At 35.5% G+C, this 24678-nt stretch overlaps 1 protein-coding gene across 6 annotated transcripts in view; it reads right to left on the bottom strand.

The window, feature by feature from the left end:
- The window catches only part of Tcerg1 (transcription elongation regulator 1), a 67141-nt gene extending 42796 nt beyond the window's left edge, over nucleotides 1-24345 (bottom strand). For 4 of the 6 annotated variants that reach the window (XR_007109084.1, XM_047555468.1, XM_047555465.1 and 1 more), the window contains exons 1-9: nucleotides 24274-24345; nucleotides 17870-18095; nucleotides 15436-15588; nucleotides 13922-14375; nucleotides 9195-9437; nucleotides 4927-4989; nucleotides 3627-3827; nucleotides 2852-2964; nucleotides 1733-1821 (exon numbers count right to left, since the gene is read on the bottom strand). Coding sequence is in view for 5 of the 6 variants with exons in the window: in XM_047555468.1 (XP_047411424.1) it covers nucleotides 1733-1821; nucleotides 2852-2964; nucleotides 3627-3827; nucleotides 4927-4989; nucleotides 9195-9437; nucleotides 13922-14375; nucleotides 15436-15588; nucleotides 17870-18095; nucleotides 24274-24332 (1601 nt within the window). In the remaining variant the exon portion in view is untranslated. The remainder of the gene's footprint in view (nucleotides 1-1732; nucleotides 1822-2851; nucleotides 2965-3626; nucleotides 3828-4926; nucleotides 4990-9194; nucleotides 9438-13921; nucleotides 14376-15435; nucleotides 15589-17869; nucleotides 18096-24273) is intronic. The other 2 variants (XM_047555469.1, XM_047555466.1) reach the window with 1 other exon arrangement.
- Between the last annotated feature and the right edge of the window lie 333 nt (nucleotides 24346-24678).

Below are 24678 nucleotides of genomic sequence, written 5' to 3'. Positions count from 1 at the left end.
ACCTTATAGAAGGCAACTATGCCAAATATCTTTAAAACACAATAATTTGGCTATATATATCTCTAGGGTGAAATGCCCTACACATAAAAATAACTAGAAAAAAAAGTTATCTGTCTTCAACAATCATATTAAGTGATAGTATTGGTACTGATACTGTATATCATATGAGCAATGCAAATGAGTAATTATGTTATCCCCACTGAAAAACAGATTTCATGCTCTGATTTATAAATACCACTTCTCACAAAAAGAAAACAGGGTTCCTTGAAGAAACAACCAATTCCAGGTCTGAGACAGGAAATAGTAAGAGAAGCCTAGAACAGCTTATCTAAGAAAGAAAGGAAGATATAAAAGACAAAATTTTAACAAAAATGCTCAGGAGCAGTTTTAAGAAAACCAAAGATAAGACAGTTGATCATCAATAAGGATAACTTCAATAGATAGGAATGAATGGATAGGAATGTATAGTATTATAGTTAAATCTATGAATACTCAAATTAACTCATTATTCTGTAAACTGGCAAATCCTTTCTTTCCTGTATAGTTTGTTCCTCTAAGTAACCAATATTGATGAGGAGAAATATTTAAGTATTTCAGTTAATAAACTAAAAGAGAATAAAGGAAATACATTGCAACTCTCAGTCCTTAATGATTTATAGGATTTAGGCGAGGGTTTTTCAATCTTGCACTACTGACATTTTGGGCAAATAAATATTTCTCAGGGGGAACTTTCCTGGGCATGGAAGGATGTTTAGGAGCATCCTGGCCTCTAATTACTAGATGCTTATTAATACTCTTGAAGTGTGACAACCAAAAATGTCCCCTGGCATTGCCAAATGTCCACTGGGGAGAATCACTCCTGGTTGAAAACCACTAACTTCCTCAAAGTACATCTAGTTGTCATCATCAATGGTTGCTAACATCACAAAAAAAGGACAACTAGATGCATTTTGAGGGAATTAATCTTGGCCAAAAGAGCAAACCTCAACCTGACCACATAGCTCTAAATCTGCTAGCTAGTTTGAAGGAAATTTGGGGAATGGAAGACCCTACTGAATAATACCACAGGGAATTAATTCTAAAAAATCCACACTTTGGGATGCTATAGGAAAAAAATAAAAAGATATAACTAAACTATAAAAACTATAAGGACATAACTATAAAAATTACGAAAAGACACAACTTTACTTAGTTCTTTAAATGTAATTATAAAGTGGGAATGAATATGTATATAAATATAAGCAAATTTAAAACATTTCAAATATAGAAAGATACAGGTCAGGTGTGGTGGCACACACCTGTAACCCCAGAGACTCAGGAGGCTGAGGAAGGAGGATCGCAAGTTTTGAGGCCATCCTGGGAAACTTAGAACCTGTCTCAAAGCAAAAAATAAAAGGGCTGCTGATATTGCTCAGTGCATTCAATCCTCAGTACCAAAATCAAAAACCCCCAGCAGATTCAGGATTTCTCAGTGGCTCAAGTATATAATTATTAAGAATAAACATTAATAGACCATGAAATGAAAAATACACTTGTAGCAACTGAATTTTGGGTTTAAACAACCCAAATGTAACAAAAAAGGACCAAAATATTCACTAGATGAAAACATATTTGATGTATGCTTTTTTAAAAGTACCTTTTCTTCCTAAAGAAAGAAAAAAATTAAACAGGTATGATTAAAAAAAAAAAAAATAGAATAAAAACAACTCATTAAATTAAGCTAAGTACATACCATGGAGTACCAGGAATAGGAGTAGTAGCTACTGGTTTTGCCTTTTGGGCAGCCTTTTCTTCTTCAGTCATCTCCTCTTCTTTGGGCTCCTAAGGGAAATGATATTATTCATATTTAATTAATAACATGAAAAAATACAAAAGTCAGTTATCACTGTAAATATCACAAAGTATAAAGTCTATTACTAGAATTGGGAGAGAATTCCTAAATCCTTGCCCCACCAAAAGAACTGAATTTCATAATAGCAGAACCCAGAAGTAGCAGCAGCCGGTCCTATCTTACAAACTTAATAACCATATGCTTAGGAGCAGAAATGGAAAACTATACCATATAGAAATTAGAGAAGACCTATTCATCTGAGGTTGTTTCTTATTTCTGCTATCTTCCCTAGTACTGAAACATGACTACCATTGGCTCCCACACCAAATAAAGGAAGTTTCCACAAAAGAGACCTCTTAGTAACAAAAAGGGATCATTTCACACTTAAAATACAATAGTAGGGAGGACAGAAAATATAATCACTCAACATTCCCTAAATATGAAGTCATGCTTTTATAAAAACTTTTACTGGTGTATATTCATACACATATAAAAACCTAATTTGATCATTTTCATTCTCCTCCCCTCCCCTCCTCACTCCCCCTGATCCCTCTCCTCTGCCCTAATGGCCTCCCTTCTTTCATGGTGTTCACTCCCTTTTTTTCCTCTTCTGTTTTTTCCCCACTAACTTCCAAATATGAGAAAAAACAAGATAATTTTCTTTCTGAGACTGGCTTATTTCACTCAAAATTATGGTCTCCAGTTCCATGCATTTTCCTGCAAATGACTTACTTTTGTTCTTTATGGCTGAATAAAACACTATATGTATGTACATAAATACACACACCACATTTTTTTATCCAATGAAGTTGCACTTCTAGCTTAAACATGTATCAGTCTGCAAGTCAGAAGGCTAGAGCTCAAGTCTAAGACCCACTCTTTTCTTAGGGCCTCAGTTCAATATAAAAAATAAAACTTATAGCAATTATTTAACTATACTCCAAATAGATATTCAGTTACATGTAACTTGTACCAATCAATGAAGGTTGGCTACCAGATTAGCAGGTCAGGGCCCTGTACCTCCTTTATCTCCTTCATGGGCTCTTCTTTAGGATCCTCCTCCTCCGTCTCCATTGGCAGAGGTTCTTCAGAGGGCTCTTTAATTGGCTCTTTAATCTTCTCTTCTAATTTTTCTGTTAAACAATTAATGGCAAAGGTTTTGATGTAACTTTTAAAGAATTTGCAGAGAATTAGCAGTTGTGATATTCTACTACTAGTTGTTAAGCATTAAGATAAAATGTTCCTCCTTGTAATACCATTGATTTTGAACCCAATGCAATCAAGAAACTCCTTAAAGACCTGCTGACTTCAAAGGAATACGTCTTTCAGGTCATTAGCATATCACTGGTAGTCATCATATATTTTGCTCAAAGGGATAAGATACTAAGGAATTTAGAAATAGAAATAGGGACTTATGATACAGCAAGTGGAGTCTTCTACACCTAAGATTCCAAAAGCCTAAGTTCTTTTCTTTACAATAAACACATTCCTTCCTGATCAATTTTGCCAATCTCAAGGACAATATAACAATTATCAACAAAAGAAAAATGTGTGTGTGTTTGTGTGTATAATGTGCACATATGACTTAATTTCCCCAGACAGAAAAAATTATGGCAAAAATGTAAATAGAAGAAATGACTTTTTAAATAAATACACATCCATCAATTTTGTAAAAATAATAATCCCATAATTGTGTAATTAGGTATCCAGCATGTTAAAAAGAAATCATTTCAGAATTTCAAACAGTATACTCATTACAGTTCATACTATGCCCCAAGTCATTAAAACAATATACCTTTTTCTTTTAGTTCTTGGGGTTTTTCCCAGGTTGATTCTAATGTTCTGTTGTTATAATAATAGGTTTTCCCATCTGCTGTTTTATATTCAGTCCACTCAGAAACTGCTGTTGCTCCAGCTAAGGTAGCAGGTGAAGCTGCAATAGCAACCTGGGGGTGTATCATGGGTACAATAGGAGGGGCCATTCCTGGCAATACACCTAAAAAAAGAATAATAAAAAATTAGAATCACATATTAAATTGGGATACAAACACACTCTTAAAATAGGAGCTAAATCTTTCTATTAAATATTAATAAGTGAATGGACCAGTTAGAACAAAAAATATATATATAAAAAGGTGATTCAAATATTACTCAGCTCTTTTTCTCTGGGTTTTTAGTTCTAATTCTGAAATTCAACATGGAAATTCAACCTAAGTACCTGAAGAACAGTCAGAAATTTGGGTCTCCTCTTATATGTCTTAACATAAATTATAAAAATCATGGTACATATGAATAGAAATGTTTTTTAAAGATAATTTCTCAAATTCTAATGAAATGATAATAATATTTAATGTGCATATTTCCTGAGGCAAAATTATTGCCTTTTAAAATACTTAATAATAGTATAATAAAATTCTGTTTTAAAGTAAATGACTGAGTTTATCAAATCCAAAAGATTGAGTCAGTTATCCCTGTACAACATCAGTTTATTCTTTTCCTAAAAGAAAGCAAAGGCTGCTTCTACTTTTGAAAAGACAAGCCAAGATATATATTTTTACAAGATAACTAAATGAGCTAATACTATATAAAATAAAATACTATTAAAATAAGGACACATGAAAACAAAATTGAGGGGGGATTCTTAAATCTAAGTTCCAGGTAATTATGTTACTTCAATAAATTAAATTTATACTATACACACAAATATCCACACACATATACTCACTAGCATGCAAGCATAATCACATCACTTTACACATGGAAATGATTTTTTTATATTTAACTTAAAAACACACATCAAAAATAAAGTTAAATGTTATGAATATGAGAATGAAGTTGTTTACACTTATTACATAAATTAAGATATAAAGTGATCTGACCTTATTTGCTTTTGTGAACCAAAGAAGCTAATACTACAGGCAATTGGGAAAATTAAGTGTTGGCCAAATATGACAACTGCATTTATACTACTCGTTAAAAAGAAAAATATAAAAAAATCCACTCACTTGGGCAAAAATAAATAAAAGGATAAACAACAACATTCACTACCATGCCAACTTACAGACAAAACAAACTAAGATGGTTTTAAAAATTACCGGTCTTGGTGGTAGCGACTGTCTTTACATACGGGCAGCTGACTATTTGCATCATTGCTACACCTGTAAAATGGATAAGCAAGCACAGGTTGGAAAGCTGCCATGGTATGTCAGCTACCACTGGGATTCAGGGAAATAATTTACCACTGCAATTTAGAATGCTCTTTCCAATGAAAAAGACCAAGGATGGAGTAAAATTTCTTTGTTTTACATTTTGTGGGAAGTGGTGTCATTTTAATTTAATGATTCTAATTCTAAATTACAACATCAAGTACCTACCAGCCCTGATAATATTTGAAGGAGTCTCAGAGGTTAAGTTCAACAAAAGAAAGCCCCTTCATTACATATATGTAACAAATTCTCAAGTGGGGCATTTTCCCACAGGACATCAAATCCATGCTGCTCTTGCTTAGATGCCAAAGAAAGGCAGACACGCAGCATGACACTAACAAGACACTCTATGCTGCTAAGTTGAAACTACATGCAGGAGCTGAGGGATGTAGCACAACTATGCAGAAGTAGAAAAGGAGTAAGAAAAGACTAAGGACAAAAGGAGTAGGTGGCATAGGAAGAAAATAAGGTTTGAAATGGATCCAAATATTCCACTGCAAATAATGGTTCAAATAAAAGAAAGGCAAAGATGAAGGATAGCAGCATTCAACTAATGACAAAATATTCATGTTGAGTGCCTGCTCTATGGAATTACAAGAGCTTGGAACATTGTGGAGGCAGGATGTAACTAAGAAACATCCAGCACCTTTACTATTACTAATCACCATATAGGCTGATGGCTGCAAAAACCGCTAACATTTAGGTTGGCTAAAGAAATACCACTTGCATTAAAGAATGGAAATTATGTACATTTCTGAGTAGACTGAAGACTCATTATGATGCATTACAATGGTCATAAGGGAATCAAGGTAAAAGCTGGAAAACTAAAACTAAGAAAAATTCAAAATAAAGTGCAAATTTAAAAGAAAAAGACTGAAGGCTGAAGAATAATATTAGGAAAATAAATTTAAAAAATCTTTTTTGGCTGGAAAAAAAAACCTAAACTTAGTTTGGTACCCATAAAAAATAAATAAAAATAACAAACAACTACTTTCCCCAGGACAGGAAAAGAAATCTCTCCTAATTCAGAGTTAGATCCATTTGTAAATAATGTAACTATGTTCACACACACACACACAAAAATACTGCTAGTATTTGAAAAGTGCCTTTAGCTTCTAATTATTATTTTAGATAAAGAATATTAGAGCTTGGGCTGGGGATATAGCTCAGTTCATAGAGTGCTTGCCTGTCAAGCACAAAGCCCTGGGTTCAACCCCCAGCATCACACACAAAAAAAGAAGAGAATAGTAGAGCTAAACTTTCATTACCTCTTAAACTAAAATAAAAAAACTGGATCATAAGAGGAAGCTGAGTAAATTTATATGTATAGTTTTATTTTCCCAAGTATTAAAAGAAAGCAATAGAAAAATTCATTTGCTTAGGGCAGTTACAGCCTGTGTTAAGTTTAAATTAATATAAATAGTGCCACCTACAGGACCACAAAACCTATTAAACAGGCACTAGAAACTCAATTCTTGGGCTATATTAACTTTATTCTCAAAGAATGTTCTCCAAAACCATCCTCCAAAAAATTAATTTAACTATGTAACTGATGAAACTTAAATATACTCATATTGAGACTTAATTGCCATTGCTAAGTATCAACTGGGTCAAAAAAAAAAAACTCTTCCATTTAATTAACAAACACTATGCCACAGAGTTATACATATTTCTTCTCATGGCTAACAAGATAAAGTTTTCTCTCAGGGTACTGCATGCATATCATGAATACTCACAAGATAACCACACATTTAAATACCTAACTTTTTTTTAAAGAGAACACTTATCCAATTTTCCTACAACTCTGTCCTCAAATTATGCTCTAATCTGGAAATTAGAAAATTTCATTTAACATTTTGGATAATCATGATGTCAATGACAGCAAGTTCCTTAAAATTCAAAATGATTTTAGAAATCCTATAATCCCAATGCAATTTACTATTCTCAAATTCTACTCTTTATTCCTATACTTTACCTAATTCTTCTACTCCTTCCCTTCATCATGTTTGATTATCCCATAATCATCCTCGTTAGAGCCAGATAATGCTATTTAAAATAGAATTTAAGGTTCCAAAATAAATTACATATAAATTTCTCCTGTTCTCCTTAATACTGACAAGAAATGAACAGGGAAAAACTGAGGTAAAGTGTACATAAAACCAAAAATCTGTCAAGGAGAAAAGTTCTCTTTTTCACTATATAGAATTGAATTAAAAAGGAAAATGAGAAAAATAAACTAATACAGGTATCATTTTCTATAGGAGACTAGCTCCCTCTCCAAAGAATCTTGTCTTGGATAAAATCTTAAAAACTATCCAATTCAAGCTTTCTTACAATTGACCTACAAAATTTCATAACAACTGCCATTTATGCCTTTTACTGCCAGACATCACATATGCCACCACAATTTGGTCACCCAATGGTCAGTACTATGTGTTAGGACAATTTTTTAATGATGGGACAAGGCTCTGGGAAGAACATGTGACATCAAACTGCAGCTACAGCTGGAGGGGTTTTATTGTGACAGTTTCATTTTCTGCAGAAATGAATTTTACTATTCTGTACATTTCACCTTCTGATCCTCTAGAGCAACACAAAAAGGTTTTTCAGATGATCACCTCTCAAAATACTTCAGCAGTATTATCATGCTACCTTTCAATCTTCTCTCTACAGATTTAACAACCCAGCTCCTTCAGATCACTCAGAATCCAGAATTTATTTAGACACAGTCCTTAACTCTAAAGCAGGTCAAAATTTCAAAAAGTGGTTATGACAAATGCTAAGCTATTCTTCATTTATCACTTAGTTTCCTACAAAAATTATATCCCGAGGAAAGTACTAGCTGCTTGTCTTAAATTTAACTTAGAAAATGGATAATCCCTAGAATTAAAGAAAACATTTCTTATTTTCATCTAATTTTAATGACTTGAGATTCTTACACATCACATATAGCACATTTAATAATATAAAATTACATTAATAATGTGTAAAAGATCTATCAAAAAAAAAAAAAAAAACCACTAATTGTTAAAAATTTTGGTTCCTTTCTTGCCAAGGTATATTATCTGGAAGTGTCATTTTCAAAGTGGTCACGAGGAAAAAGACAACTGAACAACAGTGAAAATTAAGATGTGTGCAATTCTAACAAACAGCTATATCACAACTATTTTTACACAGAAACAAGTACAATAAAGTGGCAAAAATAGAGAGATTGGGCACTAGGTTTTATTCATCCTTGCTACAAACTAGCCTTATAAACTTGACCTCTTTAAGGTATACTTTCAACTATAATACAAGAAAAATGAATCATGGCTCAAGGATCAAATAAACCCATTTGACAACAGCTACCGCACTCAAATAAGAATTCCCAATACTACCCCTAGTCCCGACACAACCACTACCCACTACCTATAGGAAGAACTCTACTCCACAATCTTTTAATTCCTTATCTAGTTTTAACAATTCCTCATAAGACAATAAAACATGCAAATTCACCATAACACCTAAAGTTTAAATGATGAATGTTATACTTTACTTCACAAATGTTATTTGGGAACCTTCTGGTTTGTTTAAGTTCGGTAACTCACATTTTCTTCCCAGCATAACATAATTATTAAGATCCTGTTATCTGGATCTACAGGGCACAGGGTCAAATTCCAACACCATCACTTATTAGCTATGTGACCTTGGACAAATAATTTAACCTGTCAGTGTACCTACCTCTTAGATGGTTGTGAAATGAAAGAAATTAATGCATAAAAAGTGCTGAGAACAGTGTACTGTATATAAAGCATTCAACTTGTGTTGGCTATTATGGCTGGTGATTTCTCAATTTCACAGACTCAATTCCTTAAAAATACTGCATTTAGAACATATTTACATGAGAAGATGCTCATTTTTAATTCAATGCAGCTATTATACAAAATAAGTGTAGCTTTAAATGTGACTCTAATTTTAAGACATGTAAACAACAACAAAAAAAAAGGACATTTACCAAAACTTAAAAAGAGAAATATTGCAGTTAGCCATGAATCTTTCGAAAACATTTCACACAGGTGAGATTCAAGGCAAATTTCAAATGCAACAGACACATGAGAACAAACTAACTGACAATATGAAAACAGAGCTGCAAAGGCTATTGCAATCTGTTGGTTTACCTGGAAGTGGAATTGGCATGCCAGGAAGGGGAACACGAAACGGAGGTACCATTACTGGTGGAAAAGCAGGTATTGCTGCTGCTGGCTGAGGTACTGAATGAGGAACAGCAGGAGGTAACGTCTGGGGGTGCGGCTGGGGAACAGTTTGCACAGGTGTGGCTGTAGGAGCAGGAGTTGAAACACTAACTGTAGGCGTGGCAACAGAAACAGCAGAACTTGGGGTCTGATCTTGTGTTGTGGGTGCTGATAAAAGATAAAACAAAAAAAAATGTATCACTCCTTCATAAACCATTTTACTATATTCATTCAGCATTCACTCAGTCACTAAGTATTTAAAGGACCATTCCATGCACTGTAAAGAAATTTTCAAATGGTCTCAGTCTTCAAGAAGCTTGAAAATAGTAAAATGAAATATAAAAAATAAAAACAAAGTGAAATGGGATAAACATAAAGGGCTATAAATCAAGACCGGAATACCACACCTCTAACTGTAGAGAAGCTACAGAAAATTTTATAGTGGGATGATGAGCCTTGCAAGATTCAAGATTTCAGAGAGGAAAAGGAATGGAAGGGAAAAAATAAACAAGTGATAGGATTCTGAGTAGAGGCAAAGATTAGAGCACAACAAGAAATTGTTCAAAAAATTGAAGGTCAGCAATCAACCGGTAAAACATTAGGTGTACCAACAAAACTAGCAAGTTATGGCTGGAAATGTAGGCCAGAGGTAGATAGTAGAAAGCCTTGAACAGAAGGCTAGGAAGTCTGCGTTTTGCTTGGTACGGAAAGGGAAAATGATCTAGAACATATACTGATATATGTTAACAGTAATTACCTCTGTCCATGCCTTTCACTTTTTTTTTTTTTTTTTTTTTTGGTGGTACTGAGAAATGAACCCAGGGCCTTGCACATGCTTGGCAAGCACTCTACCACTGAGATACATCCCCAGTCCTTTTTTATTTCATTTTGAGGCACAGTCTCACTAAGTTGCCCAGGCTGACCTCAAACTTACCATCCTTCTTCCTCAACCTCCCAAGTAGCTGGGATTATAGGCATGCACAACTGTGGCCAGCTAACTTTTAACAATATATACCTACCATCTTAGAGTTTGAAATTTTTATTAAGAATGCATTCTCATGGTGTGTGACTTCCTAAAATATGAGGAAGAAAGACTAATGGATTTTGTGTGGAACAGTAATAATCAATGTTCATTTAAACCTAGCATATGCACAGGGAAGAAAGGTAGAACAGCAGTGGGAAAAACAATTACATTATTAGAATTCTCCAAGCAATGAAGAACAGAGGAAAAAAGATATGCAAATAATAATGACTGACTGGATATGAATGACCAAAGTCAAAAAATAACTCAGGTTTCTCCTTGATCATTTAAAAATTCTTCTAGAAAACATTTTTTTCTTAAGTTTGGGTTTGGGCTATGGTTAAAGCTCTGTGGTAGAACACTTGCCTAGCATGTATGAGGTCCTGGGTTCAATTCCCAGCAGCACAAAAAAAAAAAAAAAAAAAAAGTTCAGGTTTCCATTTTAAGACCAGGAGAATGTGAAATTCAGGATAATTTAGGTTCTATTAATACATTATTTTTAATTATCAAAAATAAAACGCCTCATTCCTAATAGTCACGTAAAGTTAACCAAAAAATAAAATCCAAATTTCTCTTTTAAAAAAAGTTTGTTCTCACATATTACAAAACATTTTTGTTATTTATTCATAGCTATCTCATTTCAAAATAAAATTCACTTTGGTAATTCACTGGTAGCAAGTAGCTTATCTTTCTCTTGATGTAAAGAAAAAAAAAGTGTCAAATTCTACCTGTATTGGCCTGAAAATGAATTTAACAAATTAAATGGGGGGCAGGGGAGTGCTTTCCCAATCTTTATATGTCTTTAATTACAGACGATAGCACGCTGCTTAATACAAAGCACCAATAATCCATCTGACAACAAAATCTGTATCTTTTCCTAGCTTCTAAAAATGAAAAACTCACTTAGGCTGGGAAGATGTGAGCAATTTCATACTTGTTAATAAGGGACTCACCTTGGCTAAATAGACAGCAGGGCCAAACAAGTATCTTCAGGGGCCCAGGAATGAATTGTTGGTCTAGCATAGACCTAGCCTTAAGGTACAGTATCATATTAATATAATTTTATAACAGTGTGAAAAATACAAATTACATGCAACATTTGCCCAGTCCCATACATACACCATTTAGCATTTGTAATCTACTATAATGGCTGAAAATATATTTAATCTTCCCAAACTCCCTGCGAAGATTTCATGCTTATTTTTCATAAAATTTACACAAAATGAGTTTATGCTCAATAGGGATTAAAACATATTAATTTTTAGTCCTACCTACACACGTACCTATACTGTAGTACATTTTAAGATATCATAACAGTATTCAAATACTACTAAAATTATGATCCTAAGTACTACCACCAGGAAAATAAAATTAATTCATATGGGAATCAAATTTCAAGTACAAAGGATCACCAATGAGGATGGCAAAAAAGTATTTACTCAGGGCATTCCTTTTATTTTCCAGCACAGTATAGTCTTATTTTATTAGTGGTAATGAGTCATAAGAGGAAAGGGGTAAAAGCAATCAAAGAATTAAATGGGAAACTGGGAGAATGATACCTATGACTAGGGGGTAAATTCCTACTGATTCCATTTGTTAAGATAATTAGTAAAGCTCTATACCTCCAAATATACTGCTAACCCAGTCTCAGATTTTAAGACAAGTGACTATATATAACAGATGAAAAAATATTAAGACTAGTATGACAATACTTTAAGATACTGAACCAAGTGAAACATAACTAACAGATAACCAGGAATACTCAGAGAGACAACATCAAAACTAATGTTTAAAAGTAGTCAAAAGAACAAGATTTTGCTATTTTTTTCTCAGGGACTGGCCTCCCAGTCACTGAAGGGCAATGTGAAAAAACAGCAAATGGCATTTTTCATAGAATAGTTGATTATCCCAAAGATATCTCTGAGCTTACTGATGGAGTAGTGATAAAGAAACAGAATATACAAATAGGATAATTAAAATATCAGTATAAACACCTTCCTTAAAACAAAATAAAGTACTACTATTTCTCCTTCCTAAGAAGGCAGGGAAGAAAGTTTAAGCAACAAAGAGCCTCCACATGGAACTACACTGCCTTTATCAATATCCTTCTCCCACTGCCACCACAGGTACTCCACAAACTGGCAGTTTTCTGCCTTGCCACACTGGTTTTAAAGGAATGAAGCCTATAAAAAGGTAAGGGACCCTCAACCAGTTAGTAAGTACAACTCTTACACTTCCATATTCATCTCAGCTACAAAAGAAAACAAACTTGTAAAGTATTATTTACATTTTCCTGTTTCTTACATTTCCCTCAGGCTACCTAAAAATTATTAAAGTAGGGTCTCTAAAAACTTTATTACACATATCTTACTTCTTCAGTTATTTCCTGTACCATAAAATAAATTCAAATTTGAACCCACTGTCATTAAATTCTCTCATGTACATATTTTTACACACCAATAATTCCAAGTCCCTGAAGCTACTGGGAAAAAAGACTTTAAAATTCTTACTCGTTATCCAGATAGTAAAATAAAACGAATTACAATCACCCCATCAGGAAAGCCATGTATCTTCAGTGCAGTACCATAACAATAATCAAATCAATAAAATTATTAAGTACTTTGGGCTCAGTTTCAGTTTGCAGAGTAAAGAGCAACATCAATACACACAAGTAAATAAATAAATAAATAAATAAATAAATAAATCCCCGTCTCCTTGGAATCTTCTATTTATACTCTCTCACCTTCTCACCTTTTTGGGAAAAGATCTAATTGAGGGGCCCTGGTGACTTAATACTTGAAAATTCTATTGCTTTTCTGACTGATCTTATCACAGCTCATTTCGTCTGCCTAAATCCCATTCTAGAATCCGCCACTGCTTAGAGATTACTGAAAAAGTTCCTAAGTCTCTCCTGATTTCTCCACTACTCAAAACACTAGCACCCGAAAAATCTTTCAAAGCACTGCATTTATACAGGCTTCCTAATGCTTTTCTCACCCATCTGCCTGGTTTTTAGGACCTTTTATAACCTGGTCTCACTCTTATCTAGTCTACTAATCAATACAAACTGTCTCACCTCAGAAGTTTTCAATCCTGTAAGTTGCACTACTACTCATTTCTTGACCTTTGTTCATACTGTTCCTACCTGAAAATCCTTTCTTTGTGAATCTTGTCAAATCCTATTCCATATTCTCTGTAATAAATTTCAATACCCATGTACGAAACTCACTCAACTCTCCATTTCTCAAAGTCTTACATCATTTATTTTCATTGTATAATTCTGCACATTACTCTACTTCACATGTATTATTCCTGCCTCCTCAATTACTCTATAAGTTCATAAGTCGAGGCTTAGATTTATTTTGCAAACCCTACAGTGCCTGCCAGTAATGCTGGCCAAGTTGAACAGTTAACTGCACTTCTGCAGTTTAATTTCATAAACTGAACAAAGCAAATAATTTCTCCTACTATTACAAATTTGTTTTTCTCTAACCCAGATTTTAATGTCAAAAATATGTTTAAAATAACATCAAGAATAATACCACAAACACTAGGATCATTTCAGCATACAATCCCTACTTGTATATTTTTCTAGCCCCTAAATATAAACACATGCTTGGCAGGTACTCACTTGATACTGTCTGCACAACCGAAGTGGCAGTTGTTGTGGTAGAAGTGGTAGAGGATGGGGTGGATGATGATGTTGAAGTGGATACTGCAGGTGCAGGGCTACTGGTTGTAGGGGTAGAAGCTCCTACTGCTTGTGCTTGTACTTGTGCCTGGGCCTGGGCCTGAGCTTGCGCCTGCGCCTGCGCCTGGGCCTGGGCCTGGGCCTGTGCCTGCGCCTGTGCCTGCGCCTGTGCCTGTGCCTGTGCCTGAGCCTGAGCTTGGGCCTGGGCTTGCGCCTGTGCCTGGGCCTGGGCCTGGGCCTGGGCTTGAGCCTGCGCCTGGGCCTGGGCCTGGGCCTGGGCCTGAACCTGTGCTTGGGCTGCAAGCATAGGTGTCAGTTCTGATTGCTGAATAACCTTAACTCCATCTGGTTTGGTCCACGCAGATTCACGAGTCCGAGCATTATAATAATAAACCTGCAGAAGAAGCAAAAGTCACTGGTAACACAGAATCAGTCAACTACTATTAAAAATGATTATGCAACTATATTTTGTCTTAAAAGATTTTTAAAATAACTTAGAAAAGAGAAAATATATAAAAATAGGTTATCCATATTTTACTGGACTATAGTAATTCTCAATTTTCTATAATGAACATATTGCATTTTTAACACATACAACAAAAAAAAAAAAAAAAAAAAATTACATTTTGGGCAAAAGTCAACAAGACTGGCCTGAGACTGCTATTCTTTCAAAGTCAGCCATTGGCTAGGACCTGGGAATTTGGATTTTGAGAGGCTTACCACTATTCCTAACAGGAATGTCTCCTACACCTAAACTGTTTATGCTAATGACATAGTTGTTGCTGAACATCTGCTTTCCTTCTAGGAGTCTAGAATTTGGGTATACGGTAGGCAGATGGCAACTATGTAAAACCCCTAGTGAAGACTTGTAGGCTCAGGTGAGCTTAGGAAACACTTAACATATGCTGTCACCATATTATGCTATGGAAATTAACCACATCCTTGATTCCTCTGGGAGAAGACTCTTGGAAGCTTATACCTGATTTCCTTCATACTTTGCCTCATACATCTTTTTCTCTTTGCTAGTTTTGTTTTGCATCCTACCATTGTAATTAGTCTTAGCTATGAGTACAACTTTATGATAACCCCTGCTAGCCATCGCCAAAACTGGGAATTGTCTTCAGAAGCTGTGACACATCATTTAGAACATAAGCTTCCAGAAACACAGGTCAATGTAGGCGAGCACTCCATGAAAGTGTAGAAGTCTAATCCAGTTACTTTTCCAGGAGTCCCACCAAAAACCCTGCTCAACTAAGGCTCATTCTTATGCTATCCTCCTGCCTCAGCCTCCGGAGCTGCTGGGTTTATAGCCTCCGGAGCTGCTGGTCACTGCACCTGGCTCAGGCTCATTCTTATTTGACAAAGGTACTACAATTGATCTCAATCTGCCAGAACTCAAGTTTTTATTCTTTCATTACCATGGAGATAATGAGTTAAATGTATTTATAATTTACCTTCCCATCTGGAGTTTTATTTTCAACCCATATCTCCTCAGTAGGAGGCAATGCTGGAGTGCCAGGAGCAGTCACAGGAGGCATTCCTGGTGGAAACATCATACCCGGAGGAGGAGGCATGGTTCCCATGGGTGGAGGCATGAAAGGTGGTCTCTGTTAATTCACAAGAATGGTTACATTCACTTGTAATTACCTTATTTCCTTCAAATTATTATGACTTTTATCCCAAAGGTAAAACACTAAAAGAGAAAATAGTTTTACAGTCCATTCAAATACATTTATCTACTACATAAGCAAAGTTTCTGTAATAAAAATGATTACTAAACAGAAATAAAGATATACATCAAATTCTAACATTAGTCAACTATGGGTTATAGCATTATGGATGAACTTTTTGTACTTTATTTTTCAAACAGTGGGCACAGGAATGCTTTTAGAAAAAAATTCATTTTTATATTCTATTTTAATATCTCATAATAGATACTACCATAAGAGAAAACGTTATTTCACAAAATAACTTAGAAATAACCAAAAAAGAAAAATCATATAGATTTATTAACCCTTTATTCTCTTTTCTTACAAGAAAAAAATTAGCTAAGAAAACAGTCACCATTTCCTATTTTTCATATAATAGTAATAAAGTTCATCAAAGATGTGAATATCAGTTAAGTTTTTAAAATATGGTAAAAAAATTACCAATCAAGTTTTTTTTTTTTTTTTGGTGCCAAGATTGAACCTAGGACTTCATGTGCATTATGCAACTGAAAAATAACCCCAGCTTCCTATTGTCCTTTCTAGGGAAAATCAGAGTTTGACTCAGGATACAGTATATATAATTTTTAATTTAACATAATCATATCTCAGAAAATTCCTTCACTGTCATTCTTCAATGACTATTGACATAATGCAAGATCCCAAACAATTTAATTGCAATTACTTACTAACATTTAAAAGTTGCCTCTTTTGTTACCATATATACCCAATTTCTTTAATACAAGGATCCTTCAAGAAAAAGTTTTCATTGTGCAAAAAAAAGTTTCTAACCTAAAAATATAATGGATATTGGGTCTGACATTTTAAAGACAGATTCTGAACAAGGATTAAAAAAGACTCCTATGATTTATAAGTAATACTGAAATTCAATTGTCCAAAGCACTTTCAGCTGGAAAAATGGAACTGAAACTATGCTTGTATTAATCTATATTCATTTTCCTAAAAATATTTCTTTCCCATGCTTATTTGTTTGATTGTTTCATGTCCTTCAAGCATCAGCACACAGACCCATGATACATAAATTATCTACCCCAAATATGTCTCTTGTACCCTTACCTAAAAATCATTTGCATTTAATGTAAAGCCACAAAATTATCCATTAGGACCAAGAAAACCATCACTACATCAAAGAGTATTTCATCACAATATTTGCTAACCCCCATTAGGGGGTTACGCTAGCTCATTACATTTTACAATATTCCAAAGTTTAACTCTTAAATGTGCAAATAAAAGAAATTCACATGTAGTAAATTTCTAGTCACTAGCTCAAAAAGTTTTATCTTTTTCTAATCGTGAAGCAAATACAAAACCACATCACTTAAAAAGGACATCATTATCTTTTTCAATTTTTAGTATAGTTAATTCTTAATTTTCTAACCTAATGAAAAGCAGATAACAACACTAAATTTACTTGGTTTCAGAAACATGCAGTCTAAACTAAGAAAGTATAAACACATACTCAAAAAGAAGACAATCTCCAAAACAAACATTTGAAAGTCGATACTTTCAGTGACCTCAATTCAGAAAACAAGTGTAGAAACACTAAAGAGGGATACAAGCCTCAGGTTACAATACCATAAAAAAAAGTTTTCATTTAAAGAAATTCCATAGTAAACCTTTTTCTAAAATACTAACAACAATTTTTTTTTTTTTGGTGGAAAGAAAAAACATTCAAGCATTATTCTTACAAAATCTGTTGTCACTTTCCAGATTCTATCCTAGGCATCATTTCTGAGGAAAATAATTACTCAGGAATATTCATATACACACATGCATTTTTTATATTTACTGGCAATATAAATCATTGAAAATGAATGTCCTCTACTCAATATCTCAAGATTTCAACCTTCATGTCCCATAGAGAAGACAGACTATTAAAAGATAATGCACAAAACTATTAAAGGTAGATAAGACCTATCCTACTCAATCCTAGATTTTTATGTATACTTTTCTATCATCATCTGAATTCCTGTTCTAAAATTTCTATACTAGTTACTGCTACCATAATTTTAAGAGCAACATGTTAATACATGGGTGTCTCTTTTAGCTTCTCTTTTCCTATAAAATAAAACTATTTAAAAATGCAAGTTTTTAAAGCAAAATTCATACATAATATTGATACCAATGCCAACAAAGAAATGACAACTTCTATATGCCTTACCTGAAGGTGTGGAGGGCCCATAGGTGGAGGTATCCCTCCTGGAGGAGGCATTGGCGGCATATTAGGATCAAAAGGAGGACGTCCAAAAGGGGGCCGAGGTGGTGGAGGAGGGCCTCGCATCATACCAAAAGGTGGAGGAGGTCGCATGAGAGGTGGTGGGCCTCGCATCACTGCATTTGGTGGGGGAGCAGGGCCTCGGAACCTCAAGGCCTGCTGTTGAGCCATCCTGGATGAGAGAGTAATAATATTTTAAAACAGTAAGAATGAAGGAAAGAAGGACTGTGTAGAGGGAAAAGAGGGGTGGGAGGGGTGGGAGGGGTGGGAGGGGTGGGGGGGAGGGGGAAAATATAATAAACATCATTACCCTATGTAAACGTAAAAAAAAATAAATAAATAAATAAATTTAAAAAAAAATAATAATAATAATATTTTAATTTCAAAATCAGTAAGAGTAGCTACTGACCTCTAATTAAATCAAATTTATAAGGCACGTGGAATTGGAAAGCCATCATTCTGCAACCTTCATGGTAAAAACCAGATCAGTGAGAATAACCCCAAGATGCCAAATGTAGGAGAAAATTTGGATGAGGGACATATTTGAATGGTCTTACAACTGTCTCCCCACATAAGATATAGCTACAAGGTAGGATGAAAAACACTATATAATAGAAAAACTGAGCAATACCTTGACAGGATGATCAAAATATCATCTAAAGGACAGGTGAATAACATGTGACAGAGGACACATCACCTATTCCAGCTAAGAATGCACAATCTTAATCTAATAAAGAGCAAGTAGTAAACAAACACAAAATGAGGAATGGTCTATTAAAGGGAGAGAGTATTCTTCAGGATGTCAATGTTATACAGAAAAGACAAAGGAAGGCTTTGGAAATGTTCCAGATTAAAGAAGGCTAAAGAGACATGAAAACACATACAAAGTATAGATTGGATTCTACCCTAAAGGGAAGAAATACTATAAAGGACATTATTATATCAATTGACAATAAAATATTGTAAATTTCTAAGTTGATAATTGGACTGTAGTTCAGCAAAAGAGTATCTCTATTCTTAGAAAATACATGCTGAAGTATTTGGGGATAAAAGGCCATAAAGTTATTATCTTACAAATGGTTACAAATGGTTCAGAGTAAAAAAAGAGCAAATATTATAAGCAGAAGTGGAAAAATAATAGTGTTCAAACTTTATTCATGCAACTTTAAATTTGAAATTAATTACAAAGTTTTTAAAGGGGGATAGAAAAGGTAGCTTCAGAGATCACCTGTCTTTCTATTTAAAGGGAAAGCCTTTCCCTCACTACACCCTGACCTACCCCTTACTCTAGCTAAATACCCTCGTGTATTTTCTCCATGGCATGTAAGCAAATAAATAATATCATAAATGACAACATTATCTTACCCCGGCTCCCGTGCCAGCACTTTAAAACAAACATCATTAACCTTAAAAGTGCTAAATATGAGGGGTTAGCGTTAGGGTTAGGGTTAGGGTTAGGGTTAGGGATAAGGAGGGTGGTAAGAATGGAGGAAGGAAGGACTATATAGAGGGAAAAGAGGGGTGGGAGGGGTGGGGGGGAAGGGAAAAAAAATAACAGAATGAATCAAACAACATTGCCCTATATAAATTTATGATTACACAAATGGTATGCCTTGACTCCATGTACAAATAGAGAAACAACATGTATCCCATTTGTTTACAATAATAAAAAAAAAAGAAAAAAAGAAAAAAAAGTGCTAAATATGTTCCAGGGCCAGTGCTCTTAGCTCTTTTCAAATATTAAGTCATTTAATCACTGTAACAATCCTATGAGAAAGATACTACTACTAACTTCATTTTAGAGATGAGGAAGTAGGGCACAGAGAAGTAAAATAACATGCCCAAGGCAACAAAGGTAGTTCAGTGACAAAGTCAGTATTCACACACAAACAAGTGGCTTTTCTATACCATGGTGTCATGTAAGCCCTTCCAGTGTAGGAATTCTGTTCACTCTTATGTCTCTAGCACATACTTAGGTCTAGACAAAGTGCAATGAGTATCTGTTGCATGAACCAATGAATACCTACGTGATAATGTACCTAAGCTTCTTTATAAGTAAAGTATGTTGAATCTCATAATAATTATTTTTACTACAGTCAGGCACAGGCATATGTCCATAATCCCACATACTCAGAAAGGCTGAGGCAGGAAGATTTCAAATCTGAGGCCAGTCTGGTAACACTGTGAGAACCTGTCTCAATCTGCCATAGTCAATTTAGTGAGCTTCCAGTAGCTACTATAAATCTCTACATTATATATGCAGCCCATACTTATGTTCCCAAGAGAAGATTAACATTATATTCTTCATATATACTTGAAAATAATCATTCTTATATTCTCTCCTCACCAGGCTGAGTTTTGTACAACTTTCCTACATTTTTCAACCCTCTGCTTATGATTTTCCTTTGAACTTTCTCTAAATTTTTCACACCACAGTTCAAATCTGACACACTGAGAAACTGCTAATGAAGAACCAATTTACCTTCTAGGAGAACAACAGGACTGTAAACAAGCCCAGAACTACTAAGACAAACATATTTAAGCAAATTTGCAAATGATCCTACTGCTCAGAATGTTGTAAAGCTTGAGTGAAAAACAGTGATTGTAAAATATGGATAGTATCAGAATAACCAGGTCATTTTCAAAATATATGCACCTCCAAGATAGTCACTGTTACTTAAAGAACGTCTTAACCTTTAGGGCAGAAAAAAGTTCATCACCAAGGAAAGATATTGTTTCAGACTTGAGTTAATAATATATCTTAATCTTAGATTTATTTCCTTTCAGTCTGCCTCACCTTTCTTAAAAAAAAAAAAAAAAAAAAAAAAAAAAAAAAACTATAATATTTCTTCCTTTGGGAATTTCATACTTCCTGCTAATAGCTTCACGCATTTAGGCTCTAAAATCAAGAAAAAGTCATAGCCTTTTGTTATCAGGTTAGTTACATAATTTGAGTTGAGTTTCCTCAGATATAAATGAACAGGAAACAGAAATAAAATCCACCTCATATTTCTGTTCAATGAAATAATCTCTGTTAAACATCTAGGATAGTACTCAGTAAATTATTTCAACTATCGTTACTTTCATCTCCCCACAAAACCTAACAGTGTTTTACCTATAAGAGGTACTTATTTGACGAGATGGCTTTCAAAAGTCTGCCACTAAAATGATGACAAAATTCTCATAATTTCCTCCTTCGACAGCCTAAAGTTGCTATTTCTGATGTCAGTGATGTGTAGAAAATGTGTTGAGTTCTTTATATACTCTGCTTTATCACAACCACCTTCCCAGAACCTGCAGTGAGGATTAAATGTACTAATAAAAGTACTTGGAACAGCAACTAAAACTAAGTGCTACATAAGTACTAGCTACTATTACCACTGCTGTAATGTTTGTAAAGTAACAGTACTGGTCAACTGTTAAATAACATGAATTTTGGCAATAGTGTTAATAATTATTACCTAACTATATATTATCAGGACTCAAATAACCTGGCCTTTGTTGACCTTTTCACAAACTCTAGTCTTCCTGATCATCAAATATTTCCAGTTCTTTATTTTGAAGCCTCTGTGCTTATCGTTCCCTCTGCCTGGAATGTTCTTTCCAGATTTTTTACATGACTGACTAGCTGCTTTCTCATTATTCAGGCTCAGTTCGAATGTCACCTCAAAACTTTTTCCCTACCTCTAGCCTCCTGCAGTCCCTTCTCTGGTTCATTACCCAACTTGAGTTTTCAATTACGATAAAAGCTATGAACTTTTGCATTACTACTACCCACTAGTATATGTTTCCCTTCAGTATACTGTAGTACCACATTGTTTGTTAATGATAGTGCACACTGGGTAATTCCTATTTACCAGGTAGTTATATGGCCATTAGTTGAACTAACTTTCTTAATCCTCGCAACAATCCATTCTGGCAGAGGAAACAATAATTTAAGGCAGCTAGCTAGTCAGTAGTAACACCAGGATAGTTCTTACTCCCATTTTTATAAGAGGAAATTTAAATCTGAAGTACCTTGTCATAAGTATTAATAGGTAAACAAAAGACCAAGGTAAAGGATCTATACTTTTATATAACTCTAGAAGTTATTTTAGTGGCCGTCAACCTTAACGGAATAAATGACATTTAGGTCTCTGAACTTTCCATCTATTGTAGGGGATTTGCATTCCCACCACTTAAAACACGGTAACCAAAAGACTACGTGCGTGAGTAGAACACACAAAAATTTTCACCAGAACGCCAGGAAAATACAAATGTATTTTTTTCTTTCTTGAAGTATGCCATCCAGATACACCATTATCCCAATGTTTTGAAGACAAAACTGCAAATACTTTAAAAGAGCAAGAATGTAAAAATACTACCTATATATAGAAGGTAAATTGTTGAAACTATTAGTCAATATATCTAGGTTTTAATCTAGAACCTACCACTACCCAGGGATCTTGTAGAAGTCACTTCACACTTGTAAGCTGATTTCCTCTCTGATGGGTTTGGTTCAGCTTAAAATTTACATCAACCTTAATTAAAATGGAAACTCCTTGAAGACAAAGACCATTTTTGGTCTGGTTCAGGGCTTTACTATTTCATAGCACACAATAAATGCCAACCAATAAGTGAACCATCTCTAAATCTATCTTCACTTGCTTACTCTATATCTACTAAACACCTTATTTGCCAAACCATGAAATACATTCGGGTTACAAAACAAAGCCCCAACCAACTTCTGCCATCAAAACAGCTACATAAATAGTTAAATTATGAATCATGAGCAACAATAAAATAAAGGTCTGCACAATGTGTTCTAACCAAAGAGGCAAAAGACCACCTAATTTAAAGCCCTATTTAAATCAGTTTTGCACTAATGTCTAGACTATTAAGTGTACAAGGCTATTCACTGTAAAGCTGAAGATCTCTAAAATGCAAAATATTCCCTAATAAATCTATCTCAGAATAGGTGAGTAACTTTTTGGGATCAAAATCAAAGAATAAACTTTTCATCACTAAAAGACCCCAATAATGCACTCTGATCACTCATTAGTGTACATTTGAGATTCAAAGAATTTGAGATTCATCTCTGAAATAAGACAAAATTTTATTCCCGCCAAAGTGGGGATTTTTTGTGCAGCAATTCAGAATCTAAAAGAAATTATTTCTTTCTAAACAATAACAGTACCACTTCCTTTGGCAATTTCACCTTAAAGCCTAAACAATGACAGAATTCTCATAATCTACACTGCTCTTTTTCATTTATACAACAGCACAATTCAGAATGGGAACTGAACATCTGAAATGACAATGTTCCCATACAAGAAACACATACCACACACACATCAAATACACATAAAGCATAGTGCCTCTTCTTTTCTGCAAAAATCACCTACAAACAAAAGATTCTTCCAGGTCGCTCATTTAATCGAATTTTAATTACAAATTCCATAGGCACTGAGGTTCCACAGGAAGAAAGGTCACAGCACTCCTTAGGGCAATGGCGTAAGACGAAGAGAATACTGATCAAGGCAGCAGGCTCTAGAGCCTAACTGCCAGGGTTCAAGCCACTTCCTGGAGCCACCAACTCCACCTATGCGCTCTGATTCTACTGACTCTACTTAGATCAGGTTGTTGGCTCAAGATGGGCTAGTAACTTAACTGATGATGCCGCTAGTCCGTGGCCTGCAAAATGAAAACAGCAACTACTCCAAAGAATGGTTATGATAAGTAAATGAGAGAACACTAAGTAAGGACTTACTGGACACAGTAAGCGCCTAACGAACGGCTGCTGCAGTGACCATTCACAACTACAGAATATTATGCAAAAAATAGAAGCGAGAAAAGAAAAAAAGCGACACTAAGTTAAGGTTGCAAGTCATGTGGGAGACAGGATAACAGGACAAACGTGAAGGCCCCAAAGGGCCGTACAGGGCATGGAAAAGGCTGAGTCGAAAGGGGCCAGGGGTCCCGAGAGTTGGCCGCCGAGTGAAAGGGGCGCCGATGAGGAAACGGGGCCAACGGAGCAGCCGGGAGGAAGGCTGGGGTAGGCTGAGGTCGGCCGAGGCGGAGGCGGCACGCGGCTTAGGCGGGGCCCCACGGTGGGAGCGCCAGACCTGGCCCGCGGGTCGCGGGGGGCGGCGAGGCCCCACGAAAACTGCTGAGAGCTGCGGAGAACACGCAGGAGGCCGCGGCCCGGCTCTCATTCAAGCCACCTTCTCCTTCCCACTTCGCCAACCCCATGCGGTCCTCGCCCAGAGCCGCCGAGGCTCCTACCCACCGTCCACCCCGGATCGCCGCAAGCGGATCTAGTCCCTGGGAAGCCAGCGCGCCGAGATATGAGGAAAGGGAGCGTCCCTTACCTGAGCTCCCCCGGGTTGAACCGCTCACCGTCCCCCCCGTCCCCGCCACGCTCCGCCATTACAGAGGGCCGCGTTCATCCACCCGCCGACCTGGCGTTCCTTATTGGTCAGAAGGATCGTCAATCCTATGCGAGAGAGGCGGAGATATCCGAGATCTATGAGGTAATTGGTGGAACTTTCCATCAATCTTAGGGTTAGGGGTGGTGTCTGCCTTACTATTGGGCAAAGCGCCCGCCGACTTTGAAAGCGGTATTGAGACAGCCAGTTGATTGGTCGCTGGGAGGCTTTCTGGGAAATGATACTGTGGCAACAAGGAACAGCCAGCGCCCCCTTGCGGTAAGGAAAACTAGGTCCTCCCACCTTCGCCCCAGCCTCTAGTAGCCACGTGTCTGCTGGTTTCCAGGA

The sequence above is a fragment of the Sciurus carolinensis genome, chromosome 6 (genome assembly GCF_902686445.1).
Source record: "Sciurus carolinensis chromosome 6, mSciCar1.2, whole genome shotgun sequence".
Taxonomy (NCBI): Eukaryota; Metazoa; Chordata; class Mammalia; order Rodentia; family Sciuridae; genus Sciurus; species Sciurus carolinensis.
The sequence above is the reverse complement of the archived record's forward strand: the minus strand, read 5'-3'. Positions and strand labels throughout refer to the sequence as shown.